This window comes from Panthera onca, chromosome F1 (assembly GCF_046562875.1).
Source record: "Panthera onca isolate mPanOnc1 chromosome F1, mPanOnc1 haplotype 2, whole genome shotgun sequence".
Taxonomy (NCBI): domain Eukaryota; kingdom Metazoa; phylum Chordata; class Mammalia; order Carnivora; family Felidae; genus Panthera; species Panthera onca.
This window is the reverse complement of record NC_138355.1, coordinates 3,927,125-3,944,968: the sequence shown is the minus strand read 5'-3', so window position 1 is coordinate 3,944,968 and position 17,844 is coordinate 3,927,125. Positions and strand designations below refer to the sequence as shown.

At 50.2% G+C, this 17,844-nt stretch overlaps 1 protein-coding gene across 7 annotated transcripts in view; it reads left to right on the top strand.

The window, feature by feature from the left end:
• NVL (nuclear VCP like) overlaps positions 1-17,844 on the top strand; it is an 89,043-nt gene that overhangs the window by 48,237 nt on the left and 22,962 nt on the right. For all 7 annotated transcript variants that reach the window (XR_014136403.1, XM_081791828.1, XM_081791826.1 and 4 more), the window contains one exon: positions 10,593-10,699. Coding sequence is in view for 6 of the 7 variants with exons in the window: in XM_081791828.1 (XP_081647954.1) it covers positions 10,593-10,699 (107 nt within the window). In the remaining variant the exon portion in view is untranslated. The remainder of the gene's footprint in view (positions 1-10,592; positions 10,700-17,844) is intronic.

The following is a 17,844-nucleotide window of genomic DNA, read 5'->3' as shown; positions in this document are numbered from 1 at the left end:
ACACCATAGTCTGTGATAAGCCATCCTGTCTTCACCTGGCACTCGCCGTTTGCGTGTTTGGTGATCGTAAACACATATCTTTAGCTTAGTCTCTGTGGACTAGAACGTAACAGGTCCCCCCGTGTCCCTGGGTTTTACGTGAATCCTCGCCTCAAACAGTGCAGGTGCGTGTCCTTTCCCGGTCTCTGTTCACCTCTGAATTCTCTGAATTCTCGACAGCTCTCCGGATTCTTAGCTGCGAAAGCCCGGGCTGAGTACAGTAGCCTGTGCTGACTTTAGCCATGGTGAGGGAGACAGGAACACGGTGGGCACCTGTGTCTTGTCCCTTCCGGTGTCCCTGAACCTGTTTCCTCCGCTCTGCCCCTCCCCCGTCCCCTTATCCACGGAAGAGATCCCGCTGCCTTGCTGCCTACAGAAATCCAAGAGCGGCCCCGTGGGTCATCCGTGTCACCCGTGCGCGTGCCTGTGGCGGTTCTCTTCCCTAGTGCGCTGTCCTGCAACATTCTGTTTGTGACTTGTTTTCTCCCCGCTTCCGGAAATCTCTTCCCACCTGATGGCTTTGGCCACATGACAAACTACCACCATACTCAGCGGCTTCAAATCACCATTTTTGCTCTGACCCACAATTTTGTGGGTCGGGGACTCCGGAAGGGCTTGTCCAGAGGTTCCTCTCCGATCCCGGTGCCATCAGCTGGAGTGGCAGGGCCAGAGGACCGTCTCCGCGGTGACGCTTCGGCATCTCCGTCCCCTCCTCAAGGAGCGTCCCCTCTCCAGGCCTCTCCTGGTGGCGTGGGCTCCCGCTGGCGGGATCCCGCATCCTCGTTCTCACGTGACCGCAGGGTTCCAGGAGCCGAGGGTGGAGGCTGCCATTCCTGCTAGAGGCGGCGCCCGGGGGACAGCAGTGGGGAGGCTGAGGTTCCGGAGCAGGGACGCAGGGCACGAACACCTGCGGCCGCTCTGACTCTTCGCACACAGGCTTCTTTCCTGACGCGCTCTGTGATCGCACAAGGTGTAGCTCCACCTTTCCGTTTGGTGTTGAAGACCCACCGGTCAGCGTAAGACTCTTTAATTTCTCAGCACGTCTTCTCTTCTCATCAAATATTTATGGAGTTTTTACCGTGTGCCTGGTCCTGCTTGGCTTTGGGAATTCAAAGGCTAAGAGTTTGGAAAAATGCTTTGTGTGTACTGTGATTTGGGGCTGGGGAACTTGGGTACGTAAGAGACAGACTGGCTAAGAGGGTAGAGAATGACTTGGCGGGGGCGAGGGCGGGGGGGGTGGGGTGCGGGCTGACTTAGAGATGATGGTCCAGGAAGGCTGTTGCAGAGGTGCTGTGTGAGCACATGTACCCAGGGCGTAAGGGGCGAGAGCACCTGGCTGCTGGGGCCCAGACACACCAGCTGCTGCCACTGGCAACGCACAAAATCGAAGGCAGAGAAGGGAGTCCTGCTGACAGAGGAAAGGAATTTATTTCCGCGAGGCCAGCGCCAGGGATGAGGAGGGAGCACGGGGCAGGCCGACTCCCCCAAGCCACCCGCCGGGTGGGATGTGTGTGACGTTCCTCAGGCCCTCCTGGCTGCCCAAGGACTGGGGACAGGATAGAAGACACACGGTTGACTGATAGAGTCTCCATCAGTTTATAAATATCTCAGTAACATTACAAGGAAAAGGCAATTTTATCAATAGCCTAATCTCCAGGGACTCCCTACTGTCTTAGTGATAATACTCTGCTGGAGGGAAAAACAATCTTAGCTTGACAAGAGCTAGGTCTCCAGTATCCTTGAGTCTTCCTTAGCATATGGAAGTCCCACTGGAAACTTCCCCTGGGCTGCCCCCAACTCCACAGTAGAGAAGCTGTCACCTGCACTACCCCAGTGCAGCTCTTCCTCCCCATGGGTCCTGTCCCCATGCTTTACTAAAATCACCCTTTTGGTACCAAAGACGTCTTCAAGAATTCTTACTTGGCCATCAGCTCGGAACCCCCACCACCACTCCAAAACCCCATCAGGGAGATGGGAGGCTGGCATCCCAAAAGACTCTCCAAAGTGCTGAGCAAAGGTCCAGGTTCAGAAAGGAAAGCGTGGGACAAAGTTGGTGGGCACTGAAAGGTTGGTCATTGTCTTGGGGTCAGTCGTGGGTGGGGTCTTGCTGGGACAGGACAGTCCCCGTTGCTTCAAGGGGTAGTTTCGGTTCCCTCTGGGGATGCTTTGCCTGCTGGGTGTTTCCCTGAATTCAGAAATTTGGAAATAAGAACTTAATCAGAAAGTACAGACTGAGGGGCGTCTGGGTGGCTCAGTCAGTTGAGGGTCTGACTCTTGATTTTGGCTCGCGTCATGATCCTGGAGTCATGGGATCGAGGAGCCCGCTTGGGATTCTCTCTGTCTTTGCCCCTCCTCTGCTGACATGCACGTGCTTTTCCTCTCTCTCTCTCTCTCTCTCTCTCTCTCTCTCTCTCTGCCTTCCTGTGGGTCACTTGAACATTTCTTAGAATTTCATTTTGATTTACCTGTTATTTTTGAGTGTATCTCTTTGTAGAGTGTTTTTTGTGGATGAGGCGGTTGTAGAACTGCATACACGTAGCTTCTCACTGTTTACTGATGTCAGCATTTCTCTTGCCAGTTCCAGCAAGGAGTGCATGCACGGCCTGCCTTGGAGTTCCTGCACCAGCCCCATTCGGGACTGTCCTCCGTGTCCCTTCTCCACTGTCTCAGAACCTCCTCAGACAGCGTTCTTATTTTTGCCTCAGCTGTGGAATGAAATTTTTTTGAAGTTTGTTTGTTTGTTTGTTTGTTTATTTTGAGAGAGAGACAGTGTGAGTGGGGGGAGGGGCAGAGAGAGAGCGGGAGAGAGAGAATCCCAAGCAGGCTCCGAGCTGTTAATGCAGAGCCCGATGTAGGGCTGGAATTGATGACCCGTGAGGTCGTGACCTGAGCCGAAACCAAAGTCAGATGCTTAACTGACTGAGCCCCCCAGGCGCCCCCTGTCAAATAAAATTTTAAAACTTAAGTGGAAAAGGAGGCTTTGTCGTATTTCCAAATTTTTGCTCTTCCCATCGATTTTTCTTTTCTGATGTTCCTAATTTTTTTCCGACATTCCTTTTTGTTTCAGAAACTCCCTTTAGTTGTTCTTTTAGGTGTGTTTAGCTTGCGGCGAATTTTCTTGGTTTTCATTTATCCAAGGATGCCTTGATTTCCGGTTCTTTGTTTCTTGAAGCCTATATGGAGTTCTGGGTTGACAGAACTCTTTTCTTTCAATACCTGTAAATTGGGCCACTTCATGCCAGCCCTCGTGGTTTCTCCCTTCCTTCCTTCCTTCCCTCCTTCCTTCCTTCTTTCTTTCTCTCTTTCTCTCTCTCTCTTTCTTTCTTATTTCTTTTTTTAATGTTTATTTTTGAGAGAGAGTGGGAGACACAGAATCCAAAGCAGGCTCCAGGCTCCGAGCTGTCAGGACAGAGCCCGACGCAGGGCTCGAACTGACAAACCGTGAGATCAAGACTTAAGCCAAAGTCAGACGCTTAACTGATTGAGCCACCCAGGCACCCCCACCCTCATGGTTTCTGGACACAAACCTGCTTTCGTGTGAATGCCCTAACAGTACAGGTAGGGCGTCAGTTCCCTCTGCTTGGAAGACTTTTTCTCTCTTTTTTTAAGGTTATTCATTTAGAGAGGGAAAGCATGAGCGGGCAAGGGACGGAGAGAATCCCAAGCAGGCTTCATGCTGTCAGCACAGAACCTGACGAGGGGCTCGATCACACAGATGGTGGGATCATGACCTGAGCCGAAATGAAGAGTTGGATGGCTAAGCCAGCTGAGCCCCCCCAGACGCCCCTCTCCTATTTTCCATTTCTGTCATCACTTTTTCCCCTAACTTGTGAGGTGCTGCTTTCTACAAAACAAGGGAAAGAATTGTTCTGTCCCCATGCCCCCCACCTCGCTGCTCTCAAGACCTGTGATGTCCCTTGTGTGATGTGTGGCACACCAGAGTCCACCCCCTGTCCCGGAAATACTCCGCTTCCCTGTGCTCAGCCCCAGGAGATGAAGGTCCCTGGACAAAGTCCACTAAGACCACCGATGCCCTGATTGTCATCTCCTGTAAAGGACATTCTCAGAGAGGAACTGTCTGTCCCCACTGAATCCTCTGTGCCGCTGGTTAAAAACACTCCTGCAGACAGGTATACCCAGATAGCCACACCAACCGGGTAGGGTCTCTACTGCTCAGCGGGGGTCTGTTTCCTACAGTAGCAACACGGTATTCAGAAAGAGTTTCTGCTCTCCGCACAGCTCTGTTGAAAAATTAAATCTGTAAATTATGACACAAAGAAGTGTAAACTGCTGGACAAGGATTAGGTCTGCGGTTTTATGTGTGAGAGAAAGTTCCTAGTTCAGAGTCTCTACCCATCGTGATAAGCCCTTAGTAGTTTTTTGTCAGGCGACTCGATGGCTGGCAACAAAGAAGAGATTTATTCCATTACACACAGTAAGATATTCAGCCACTTAAAGTTCCAAGTAAAACCTTCCCTTTTGTGTCCAGTCTGAATGGCCCTGGATCGTTGTTAAATTCTCCTTGAGTTGGTGCCGTGTTCCGACCTGTGTATCTCGCCCTTTGGCACAAGGCTTCCCTTGTAAAAGTAACCTAGGCCCTGGCATCATTTCTGCTGATTCTCAGGAACCCGCAAATAATAAAACTCAGTATTTGTTTTGTGAATTGTAAGAAGAGACCTACTCCTGTTCCGTGAAGGTCGTCTGATCTTGCGGTAATTTTCATAGACATAGTATTGATGGTCTTGTTAGTCCAGTTTCTAAGTCTCGAAGAAAATGGCTTTATTGAGATCTATAATATGCCATAAATTTTACCCATTTTAAGTACAGGATCCAGTGGTTTTGAGGATATTAACAGACTTGTACAGCCATCTCGACAGCCTGATCTGAGAACATTTCTGTCACCCTCAAGAGGATCTGTGCGTGTTAGCTGCCCCTCCCCATCCGTCCCCACCTGCAGCACTGTCTCCCGAGGCCTCCGCTTCCGTGTGTAAGTGGAGTCACACATGTGGGCTGCGGGGTGTGCCCTCTCCCGCTCGACGTCCTGTGTTCAAGGCACATCCGTGTGGCGGTGTCAGTACTCCGTTCCTCGTACTGCCGGATGACGTTCTGTCGTGTGGACGTACAACGTTCCACCCATTCTCCAGCCGATGGACATTTGGGTCGTGTCCACTTTAGGGCTGTTGTGAACCTCCGCATACAAGGTTTCGTGTGGCCGTATATCATAATTTCTCAGGAGGTAGATACCTAGGAGTGGGGCCTGTGGGCCACATGGCGACTCTGTGTGTAACACTTCAGGAAGCAGCCAGACTTTTCCAGAGAGGCCCAGCGTTTTCTGTTCCTGCCGATAATTATAACAGAGCCAAGTGTGGGAGTTCGGATGTCTCCACACCCTCAACGCTTGTTACAACCTTTCTAGTTGATTACAGCCATTCCAGTGGGTGTGAGGTAGTATCTTCCTGTAGTGTCTTCTTCCGAGAAATACCTGTTTGAATCCTTCACCCATTTTTTTTAGTTGGGTCATGCCTTGTCATTGAGCAGTAAGAATGATTAATTCTAGGGGCGCCAGGGTGGCTCGGTCGGTTAAGTGGCCGACTCCGGCTCAGGTCATGATCTCACGGTTTGTGAGTTCCAGCCCCGAGTTGGGCTCTGCGCTGACAGCTCAGAGCCTGGGGCCTGCTTCCGATTCTGTGTGTGTGTGTCTCTCTCTCTCTGCCCCTTCCCCACTCGTGCTCGGTCTCTCTCTCCCTCAACAATAAACAAATACTAAAAAAAAAAAAATTTTTTTTAAAGAATGACTAATTCCAGATACAAATCCACAGCCAGGTGTATGATTTGCGTGTATTTTCTCCCAGCCTGTGGCTGTCTCTTCACTTTCTCGATGGTGTAATTTGAAGAACAAAAGTTTGAAATTTTGGTGAAGTCCAATTTATAGATTTTTAATCACATGCAATTTGTGTCCTGTCTCAAAAACTCATTGCCTGATTCAGGGTCACAAAGATTAACCCCCGTGTGTGGTGACGGTTTTACGCTTCCAGTGCTCACACTTCGATCTTAGACTCATTTTGAGTTAATGTTTGTGTGCTCTGAGGAAGGGGTCCCGATTCACCCTTTCGCACGTGGACGTCCACCGGCCTCGGCACATTTGTGGCATCTTCTCCCCATTGAATTGTTGGGGCACCTCTTGAAAATCGGGGGTCCGTCTGCAGCAAGGTGGAGTTTTTCCTGAAGTTGGAAGTCACTACCTTTAGCTCTTAAACGTCAGCTTTTTTTGGTACTCGGTGGGAGAGTGGTGCTTCCTCACCGGCGGATGGAAGGGAGGGCTCTTCACGCATCCTCCTTGTTTGCGAGTGAGCGGATTTTGTCTTTGCAGCGGTGGGATTTGGGCTGGCTTCTTCGCTGCGGACGTGAGAATTATCTTGACTCTGAAGACTCCCATCTGTGCCACATCGAGGTGGGGAGCCACTTAGCAAGCTGTAGCAGTACTCCCAGGGCAAGAAGTTAGTGTTCTCAGCAGCTGATGGCTGGGGTGTGGAAGTGTCATCAGTTGACGGGACCTGTTAATGGATTGGCTGTGGACGTGAGTGAGTGGAGCCCGGCCGCGCCTCCAGGTCTCGGCCGGAAAGACTGGAAGGATGAGCTGGCCTCAACCAAGGCAGGAGAGGGCATGGTTGCCCCGTTCGGGGAGGACATGGGAGAAGATCGGGGCGTGTGTGAAGTGTGTCACGTCCAAGATGGCTCTCTGTCACAGGGAGGTGCCGGTGTGCGCCTGCTTCTCACTTTCTACAACGCCCATTCCTTGCGCTCTTTCCCTTTAGAGGACGATAAGAGTGCTTTTCCCTTTATCGTCCTCTAAAGTGTAAGAAGCTGATTGGTACCTACGAGCTCTAGACACACAGCACTGGATTTTCTTTGAGAGATGGTGTAATGCATCGAATTTTGGAAAAGTTTTTGATAGAGCATAGTTTGCCATCCCATAGTAAGATCTGTATAAAGTGCTTGGTGGGGGTCCTGGCTGGCTCAGTCTGAGGGCCTGCGACTCGATCTCGAGGTCATGAGTTCAAGCCCCATATTGGGTATAGAGATTACTTAAAAAATAATAAAATCTTTAAAAAAATAATAAAGTGCTCAGGGTGCTTTTTACTCGAAATGAAGTAAGTAATTCCTTAAAATAAACTAATAAATAAATTTGTAATAAACTAAATATGGTGCTTGTCAGTTAGAGATATTAAATGATTATAAAATTCCTAAACTAAGTGCCTTCTAATTATGATTGGGATTGTTTACATCAGGCTTCATTTTTGAGCATGCAGCTCTGACTTTTAATATCTACTTGTATACTCAAGTTAAAAGATGTTTCCACCATTTGGTATTGGCATAGACACAGACTTACAGATCATTGAAACATGATAGGACCTACCTATAAAATACCTATAAAAATATTCCCCCACGTATCTGGATGATTAGTTTTTTGGGGTTTGTTGTTGTTGTTGTTTCCTGCTGCAAAAAGCTTTCCTGTTTCCATTTGGTCCGTGGCTTGGGAGCAGGCTCCAGGGTGTTGCAAAGCTGCCTGGTGGCCACAGAGAGAGGCTCGGGCACCAGCCCTGGCATCCGGGGGCTGCCAGAGGGGCCCCTCACGGGCTGCTGGGCTCCAGAGACCCCGAGTCATGCTGGGGGGTGAGCCTTTCCAAGAGATGCCGGCCTCGCCCAGCCTGGGGAGGGGGGCAGCCGGCCTGCGGAGGTGAGTCGGGGGGTCGCCCATCTTCCTGATGAGTTTCACCTCCGTCTAGGAAGTGCTTCTCCTGGAAGTCACGGCGCTGGGGGTCTGTGCGGGCCAGACCCAGGGCGTGTAGATCCAAACGGGCCTGGTCCAGACCAGGGCGGCTTCCGTGGCATCCAGGCTCTCACCCCCCCATCCTGGCACCTCTTCTGCACGTCTCGGAAGAGGGCGCGGCTGCTGTGCTGGTTTTGCACCTTCAAGAGACGCTCAGCACCCTCCCGCTTCTCCTTAGCCAACTCGTGGGAGAAGCGGTCCACACCCTCCAGAGCCACATCCTCCCGGTGGAAATAGGAGCCCAGAGAGAGGGAGGGGTAGGAGGCCCACGGGTGCTCGTGGACCAGGACGTTGACGGCGGCCTCCACCTCAGTGGGATAATTCTGACGAACCTGGGAGCTCATGGTTGATCGGTAATGAGGAGCTGAGTTCAGAATAGGGTGTCGTCCGGTCCCGGAGGCAGAAGGTCTGGATAATTGGGTTTTTATAGAACACGAAGGCCATGCAGTAGAGAAAGAATAACGTTTTAAACAAATAGTGCTGGGACAGTGAGATACGTGGGAAAAATAACCTTTAACCTGTTAGAAGCCACATGAAAAATTAACCCAAAATGAATCAAAGACCAATGAAAAGTCACATCTGTAAAACTCCTGGAAGGAGGCAGAGGAGAAGTGTTTTCTACCTTGGACTAAGCAAAGATCTTTTAGGTATGACATCAGAAGCACAGTGTTTTAGAGCAAAAGGATAAATTGAGCTGCTCTTCACAAGGACAAGCCGCGCAGACATGGAGGCAACATTTACAGAATGTGTCTCTGATGAAGGATCTATATCTACAGCATGCGATGGGTTCTCAAAACTTAGCAAAAGAAAAACATGAAAAATTGGCTAAGGACCGCACAGACGTTCACTGCAGTAGGGATCCCGGTGGCAGATAAATATGGGAATGCGCTCGGCATCTGGTCGTCAGGGAGATGCAGGTGAAGGCCGCCGTGAGAGACTACTACAAACCCTACATTAACCAGGGCACCGGGGCGGGGGGGTGGGAGGGTGCTCGGTGTGTTGAGCATCTGACTCTTCATTTTGGCTCAAGTCGTGATCTCACGGTCATGGGACTGAGCCCCACATCGGGCTCTGTGCTGGGCAGGAGCCTGCTCGGGAATATCTTCCTCTGTCCCTGCCCCACTCGTGCTCGCTCTCTGAAATAAAAAAAAGAACTAAAATTAGAAAGATTGTACAAGCAACTGTAGGGGATGTAACATGGCACAGCTAGTTTGGAAAACGCTCTGTCGGATTCTTTAAGACCAGCACATCCTACAGTGTGATGTTGCCACACACGGAGGGACTCACCAGAGAGAACGAGAAACTCACGCAAACACATGTCCACGTGTGCTTCTGGTGGGCCAGAACTGGAAACCACATGTTCATCAGCTGAAGAATGAATACTTCTTTCTGTCCTGAAATCGAGGCGTATCCATACAGTGGGATACTGCCCGCAACACAGACAGGATAAGTACTGACACACACAGGAACTTAGGTGAATGTGGATAATTGTGTTAAGTAGAAGAAAGCAAAGCACATAGAACGTGCTTGCACTTTCTTGGGGTCAGGGAAGAGCAGGAGAGAAAGGTCACAGTGGGGTCCCGTGTAAGTTTTTAAACTGCAAAGGTCTCCTGGCACCTGAATGTGTGGGGCCCTTTGCCCTGTAGAGTAAGATGGCGCCCAGGCGCGTGGGGCAGCGCTCCATCACGATGCCGCGAGTGTTGTGCAGTAATCTTTCTTTCCCCATTTCCGAGTAGTTTATCCTCGCATCTTGAAAGTCCAGTAGCTTGTTGAACATTGAAAAATCACTGAATGAAGTATTTAGCTTCCCCAAGGTAACTGAAGAACAAAACTAAACAAAATCAGAATTTCGGCTCTAAAGAACTCTGCTTCTTTATGGAAGAATAAATTAATGGTTAAGTCTCAATACGTGCATTAGAAAACACGAGTCCCATCATTTCTAGGTGTGTCTGTACACGAACAAAGGTCTTCTTATTGTGAGCTTTGGGAAGCTTCTCTGGAATGATTGAGGGACCATTAGAAGCGATTTGGCTTAAGAAATGGGCTCTTTGTTCCTAATGAACTTCAGTGTCAGGCAGTTTGGGGTTTGCTCTTTGCTACTGTTACCAAGAATATGGTGGCCACAAAGGAGGGTGGAACTTTCTTCTGGGGGACTCAGGGAAGGCTTCCTGGAGGAGACCTTGTTTGAAAATTCCAGTAGTGTAAATGAGGAAGAAAGTGTTTCAGAGGAAGGAACCACTGAGAGCAAAGAGGAGGAGGCTTGAGGCTTCAGGTTGTCTCAGGAACAGCAAGAGGTCTGGTCAGTGGGGTGTGGGAGTCAAGGAGAATATGAGAGAGGGCACCAGAAAGGGCGAGGTCAGGTCTTGAGGGCCTGCCTGCCATGGTGACAGATGTGGGCTAGTTCTGCAGGCACCACACAGGGTCCCAGAGCGGGGAAGTGGACACACGGGACCAGCGAGGAGCCCCCCTCAGCCCTGACTGAGGGCAGGGTCAGGAGAAGGCGCCCATTCAGAGGGGAGAGAGAGGCCTGGAGCCAAGCGGGTTTGGCCAGGAAGGTGGGTGGGCTTTTCTTAAGGATATACTTTGATGAGCAGGAGTTTTTAATAAGTCTAGTTTATCAGTTTTTTCTTTTCAAAAAAAGTGCTCTTCCCACCTCTCACGTTAATTGTATTATTTAAAAAGATTCTGTTTTATGAAGTCTTGACTCTCCGTTCTTCTCCAGATATCATTGACCCTGCAATCCTGCGCCCAGGACGCCTGGACAAAACACTTTTTGTGGGTTTGCCGCCCCCAGCGGATCGCCTGGCCATCCTGAAAACCATCACCCAAGTGAGTACAGGAAATGGCGTATTTTGGGTGTGTTTGTCTCGTTGCAGATACAGACTAGCATCTGTCGCTTTCAATATTTGCTCGGCTGTGTCTCCCAAAGACAGATTTTGATCGTTGAAGAGACTGTGCATTCTTTGTTATTTGCTTAAAATGACAGGGATATTTGTTAAGTTTTGAGTTAAATGCTCAACTCATATAATTGAGATTTTACTCTGATCATATTGTTTTGTTCTTTTATTTTTTTAATTTTTTTATATAAAATTGTTTTTAATGTTTTTTTTTAATTTTTTTTAAATGTTTATTCTTGAGAGAGAGACAAAGACAGAGTGTGAGTGGGGGAGCGTCAGAGAGAGAGGGAGACACAGAATCCAAAGCAGGCTCCAGGCTCAGAGCTGTCAGCATAGAGCCTGACGCGGGGTTCGAACTCACAAACTGTGAGATGATGACCTGAGCCGAGGTCAGATGCTTAACTGACTGAACCACCCAGGCGCCCCCCCCCCCCTTTTTTTTTGGTGTTTTGTTTTATTCTTTGAGATCTTTGATTGTTACTTTACAGAAATTTTCTTTAGAGGGATTTGAAATGGAATAGAAACTTTTGGACAATAAATACAGGCCCATTATAAATATCCAGAGAAAAACTGAGTTTTGAAACCACAGTGTTGAGTCTGTCCTCCATGCTGATGTGTACTGTCTTTTTTTTCTTCTTTTTTTTTTTTTAACGTTTATTTATTTTTGAGAGAGAGATAGAGTGTGAGCGGGGGAGGGGCAAAGGGAGAGGGAGACACAGAATCCGAGCTGTCAGCACAGAGCCTGACTCAAGGCTCAAACTCACAAACCATGAGATCATGACATGAGCCGAATTTGGACGCTTAACTGACTTGAGCCACCCAGGTGTCCCTCTTTTCTTCTTTTTAAGTAAACTCTACATCTACAGTTAAGCGACCGACATTGGCTCAGGTCATGATCTCTCAGTTCATGAGTTCGAGCCCCGCATGTGCTGGGGCTCAGAGCCTGGACCCTGCTTCCGAATCTTTGTCTTCCTCTCTCTGTGCCCCTCCTCACTCACACGATCTCTCTCTCTCTCTCTCTCTCTCAAAAATAAACATTAAAAAAAATTTTTTTAATAGTTTATTCATTCTGCTATGTTCCTTGAGTTCTTTCTTTGATTAAGAATGCCTGCTGGTTGTTGGGGCACCTGGGTGGCTCAGTCGGTTAAGTGGCCGACTTCGGCTCAGGTCATGATCTCATGGTTCACGAGTTCAAGCCCCACATCGGGCTCTGTGCTGACAGCTCAGAACCTGGAGCCTGCTTCAGATTCTGTGTCTCCCTCTGTCTCTGCCTCTTCCCTGGTCACACTCTGTGTCTCTCTCTCAAAAATAAATAGACATTAAAAAAGTTTTTTTAAGTCTTTTAAAGAATGTCTGCTGGTTGTTACTATACTTATGACATAGTAGCCGGAATTGAGTTTTTCTTGGTCACACAGTCTTTCTTCCTGGTCTTTGTAGAAATTGCAAAATTATTTTTTGACTTTTATTTATACGCATGTATATTTTTTATGTAATCTCCATGCCCAACGTGGGACTCAAATTTATGACCCAAGATTGAGAGTCACATGCTCCACCGACTGGGCCAGTGGGGCGCCCGTGTTATTTATCTATTTTTAACGGAGTTATAGTCGACACGCAATATTATTTTAGTTTCAGGTGTGTAGCATAGTGATTTGACATTTTAAATGTTTATTTATTTTGAGAGAGAGAGAGAAACGTGTGAGCAGGGGAGGGGCAGAGAGGAGGGAGAGAATCCCAAGCAGGCTCCGCACCGTCAGCACAGAGCCTGATGCAGGGCCGGAACCCACGAACGCTAAGGTGAGGACCTGACCAGAAATCCAGAGTCGGACACTCGACCGACTGAGCCACCAGGCGCGTCCGTTTCTGCAAAATGCCTTTGGGACGTTGAATCTGTAAAGATGTCTGAGGCCGCTGGGCGCTTTCTCTTCCCCGCTGGGGGATGATCTGCTTTTTCTGCCTGGTCTGCATTTGGGAAGCTGAGTAAGGGCGGCGGGTGCCTCGCTGCCGCTGGTGGTCTGCCGGCTGTGGGCGCACATTCTGGGTGTGGGGTGCCAAAGCCGCTGCAGGCAGGGGGCTGTGTGTCGGACGTCTGGATACCTCTGATTCCTGCGCTGGGCTTTCCTTCTCTCAGGCGCCCGATTTCTGCTCTGTCTCTCTTACCGTTGGTCCCGCGCTTTGGCTTCTGCCTTTTTCTCCGTGGTCACTGTGCCGGGTGGACGCTGGGAGCACTAGGAACACTGCGCCCGTGCTCCCGAACTCTCTCCGTCGTCCCTTCTCCCGTCCCTTCTCCCCGCCGTGCTTCCCTCCCTCTCTCCGCCCGCCACCCCCAGCCCTGCTGCCTCCTTGTCCCAGTGGGGAGGCCCGCTCCCGCCTCTGTCCCTTCCCGCTCTGCCGGGAGCCAGGTGCTGCTGCTGCCTTGCAGTCGTGTCCTTGATGCCTGGCGTGGGAGAGGGAGCCGAGCTGGCACAGGTTCACCCTCACGGGGACGCCCGAGTGGGCTCCGTCCTGGAGGACGCCCCGTGTGGTGACCTGGACCTGCCCTATCCACCCAGAGTGCGGCCCGTCCCCACGGCCGTGCCCCCGGTGCCGCAGGGCCGCCTGGGGGAAGGACGCCCCCCTTCTGTACTGGCAGAGGGAGACTCTGGGCCGTTGCTCCCAACTGCAGGGAGCAGCGTGTGCGGCCGCCTCCCGACAGGAGCGAGGGCCCGCTTTGTGGGCCGAGGCCCCCACTGACAGCAGTCTGGAAGACCGCTCGGAGGAAGGGGAGGCAGAGGTGGTGCGGTGAGGCTCACCGGAACCCGGGCCGTGTCGGGCGCAGCAAAGAGGACGTGGGTGTGAGCACCGTGTCCGGTTTTCGTAGGATGCTGGACTGACCGTAGAGTCGAGGGGCAGACACCGAGGAGGGTGAACTCTCTGCTCAGACCGCTGAATAGATGAGGGTCCGGGGACGAGGAGGCGATGCTGCTGGAGGTTCTGGTTCCCCGGGGGTTTTCCAGGCTGGAGTCGGCTCGGAGCTTGCGAGTTCTCGGGAGCCCTCTGGCTGCCACCAGCACGTGGCTGCAGGTCAGAGACATGAAGACGTGCCGCTTCGTCCCGGGGGCTCTCCGTCTACCCGGCCACCCCTGGGCAGCGTCTGGGGACATTTATGTAGGGTGGAGGCCAGGGGTGATGGTGCTGCCGGACCACCTACGGGGCACGACACGAGTTATCCGACCCAAAGCGTCAGTGACACCAGGGGACCCTGCCGCGGTTGTGTGTCCAGTGAGTATGGTGACGAGCGTGTGGCCTTTCTCCCCCGCCCCCGGCTCTGTCTGGGAGCCGCGTTCCCGAGGTTTTGTTTGCTTTGGTCAAAGCCTCTGTGTACGGATGTAAGCACCCCCGAGCATGTGCGTGCGCTCGCTGTTTGTGCCCACAGGTCCCTGCAGTTGCCATGATGTGATAACTCACACTGGCCCCTGGGATATCACTCATTAAGGGCGGAGACTGGAGTGCGTGTGCCAGACAAGACGCAGGTGGCGTTCAGGGCCTCGATCGACGGTTGTTTCAGGTGTGTTTCGTCCTCTGTGTGGCGCTTGGCACCGGGGGACAACTGGACACTTCTTCATCTAGAATTTTCAGTGCTGTTTGCCAAAATGATTAGTCCTCAGACTGAGGAGCGCATGCTCAAAGCCCCCCACTTTAAAGGTAAAATTACTAAGAAAGTAAGACAGTAGAGGATTAGCCTGCGTTATCGTAAACTACCTATATTCCCGATGGCGTGTGAACTCTGAGGACCCTAAAACCTAAGACGTAGGCCTCACCGCTGAGGGGCTTGTCTTCCAGACCAAAGGATAATATGATGTTTATAAAACAACAAGCATATTCATTCATTCCCGAGGAGGGAGGAAAACGAAGGGAAGATAGCCCGGCCGCGTCCGCTGTATGAATGCAGAGGGCGCACCCCCAGGGGGCTTTGTCGGCGTCTCCCAGTGTGACCTCCGGCCGCACGCACACTGCCCGCCACCTGCACACCGTGACCGGCAGCCGCCCGCTGTCGCTGGACCAGCCACGTACTTTGACCGCCAGCCGCCGGGAGGGCTGTGAGCGGCTCACCTCAGTGAGGTCAGCGCTCTGCCTCGGCGGTAGGTTTGCGGAGATGGGAAGGGGCTTTGCCCCGAGTCACCTTGAAAAGGCGGACATGACGCTGTGAGGGGTTGTCTTCAGATGTCCCTGCAAGGGAGGGTAGACCGCGGGGACACTGAGGTCGGTAACAGAGCGACCGTCACGTGTTAGCCAGGACGGGGGAGTCTGACCATTTTGTGGCTTGGACCCTGTGTGCGCGTGTCTGCGTTCAGACACGGTGATGTCAGGGCTTGTTTGTGTCATTTTTGTCTTGGTCCGTCCTGGTCACGGGGCGGCCTTGTGTGATGTCCACGTTCTGTGACGTTCTGTCCAGCAGGAGAACAGCACCGGCTGGCTGTGAGTGTGGACATTGCCGGGCAGCAGTGAGGCCCGCCTGACGGTGTTGGGAGCCGCCCGGCGTCCAGGACTGCTTCTCTCCTCCGCCTTGTGTTTCCACACGTTCTGTCGTGAGCGTGTAGTATATTTGTGGCGGGGGGTGGGGGGGGGGTGGTTTAAAGAATGGTTTTCTGGCATAAATGTAGAGGTTTAGGAGGAAGAGCGGAGAATCAGGCAGACGTCGTCCTTTGGGCAACTTTCACGCACAAGGTTGTGAATGTGGAAAGGAAAAAAACAAAAAGACATTCGGATAGAAAAATCAGTTTGACTTTAAAAAGCAGCGTTTTGTAGCATTGTGGTTTGAACTGTTACGTGCTCGGTCCTCAGCCTGTGTCAGCGGTGCAGGCAGGGGAGGCGTTCGTTCCGTGACTTCCTCTCTGACCTCGGTGGGTAGTTCCGCTCGAGTTAAGGGGGTGCTCTGCTCTCCCTCGGGAGCCTGGGCGCCCACCCTGCAGAGAGGTGCCCGCACTGCAGTGTGCTCCACCCCTCCTGTCCCCCCTCCGCCTCCCCCTCCTCTTCCCCCCTCCCCTCCCCTCCCCTCCTCTCCTGCTCCCACCCTCTCCTTCCCTCCTGGCCCCTTCCTCCCCTCCTCCTCCCCCGTCCCTCCTCCCCCCTCCGTTCCCCTCCTCCCCTTCCCCTTCTCCCTCTTCTCCCCTTTCCCCTCCCTCCTCCCCCTTCTCCCCCCCCTCCCCCCTCCCCATCTCCCTCCTGGAATGTTCTTGTTCATGAAGAGCCAGAGTGGGCAGAGGGATAGGACTCAGGCCTCTGATTTCAGGGGAGAGTCCACAGTCAGACACCCTGGCTGCACACACCGTGTACATCAGTCCCACCTGAGAAAAAGTGGCATTCTCAACGCTTACCCTTCCGGTTTCAAAGTTTGCTGGCATCTTACTTGAATCCCCCAGATCGGCATATATGCTGTTTCTTCTTCTTAATGCATGAAGTAATATGGAGAGATTACAATAAAATTCTTTCATCTTGGTCCTAAAAGTCTGAAAAGATCTGTAGGTCAGAGCAACTTCTCCGTATCTTTTAGAGTCTTTTAGAGTTTTCTCTTTAAGAGAAAAATTAGCGATGACAAACTACTTTTCTTTGGTGTTTCTGGTAATGATGTGGTAACTAGAGGCTTATCAGTAAAAACCCCCTTGGGCAAGGGGGATTTCTTCTTTTAACTTCCATTTCTTCCTTAAATAAACATCATTAGAACTTGCCCTATATCAAAAAGCCAAAATGATCATTTGATAACTGCCAAGGGCTTTGAGATAATAGTCTTTTCTTATATAATGCTTCTTTAAAAATGCTTATTTATTTTGAGAGAGAGAGTTAGAGAGTGGGCAGGGGAGGGGCAGAGAGAGAAGGGGAGAGAATACCAAGCAGGCTCCGCACTGTCAGCCTAGAGCCCAACGTAGGGCTCAGACTCCCCAACCGTGAGATCACGACCTGAGCCGAAATCAAGAGGCCCTGCTTAACCGACTGAGCCACCTAGGCACCCCAGATAATGTGTGGTTTTTAAAGTTACAATAAAAATCCCACTAAAAGACCCCAAATTCCCCATTCATTTTTTAAATTGTGTCCCATGAGACTAAAATATATGTTAATATCTCACCTGGAAATGTTATCTGTCCAGTTTTCATGAGCCAAGAATATCAGATATAATAACAGGTAATATTTTTGAAGGTCATAACTGTGCATGTATGGATATGCTTAATCCTTCCAACTGCTTTTTGAACTGTTTGAAATGAGATATTTAAATATTCAACTATCGTTTCCATTTTAGTGATGAGCAAACCGTAGCTCACAAAAGTGGGGTATAGACATGTATATTTCTATATGTATATGTTTAGAGACTGGCAAGAAATTGTAAATTAATGGTGCTAAGATGATGTTAATTTTCTTTATTTTTTTCAATCAACTATATAAATAGATGTCATTCTGATTCCAGACGCTGTTATATGACAAAGAATAGATTTCTCTGACTAAAGATAGATTTAGTTATTGAAATAAAAGTAATAGTACGTCATGAGATATTTCTGAACCTGAGCTTTCCATACATCTAGTATTTAATCAGAATTCTAGGAAAAGTAGTGTAAATGGGTCATAACTTCCTTTTTTTTCTCTGCTGTTCCAATTTTACTATAGGTGCTGCCGAAAGGAGCACATAACTTCCTTTCTCTTAATCGTGGTAATATGTTTAACTTAAATTTATCATTTTAACCGTCATTTTTTCATTTTTATTAGTTGCGGGTGTACAATACAGTGATCCAACGCCTCATACAACATGCTCGTCACAAGTGCGCCCCTTAATCCCCATCCCCACCCCCCACCTCCCCTCTGGTGATCAGCCGTATGTTGTCTAGAGTTAAGGGTCTGTTTCTTGGCTTCTCTCTTCCTCTTTGTTCATTAGTTTTCTCAAGTTGCACATATGAGTGAAATCATGTGATATTTGTCTTTCTCTGACTTCACTTAGCATAATGCTCTCCAGTTCCATCCACGATGTTGCAAATGCAAGATTTCATTCTATTTTATGGCTAAGTACTGCTCCATTATGTATATATACCACATCTTCTTTATCCATTCATC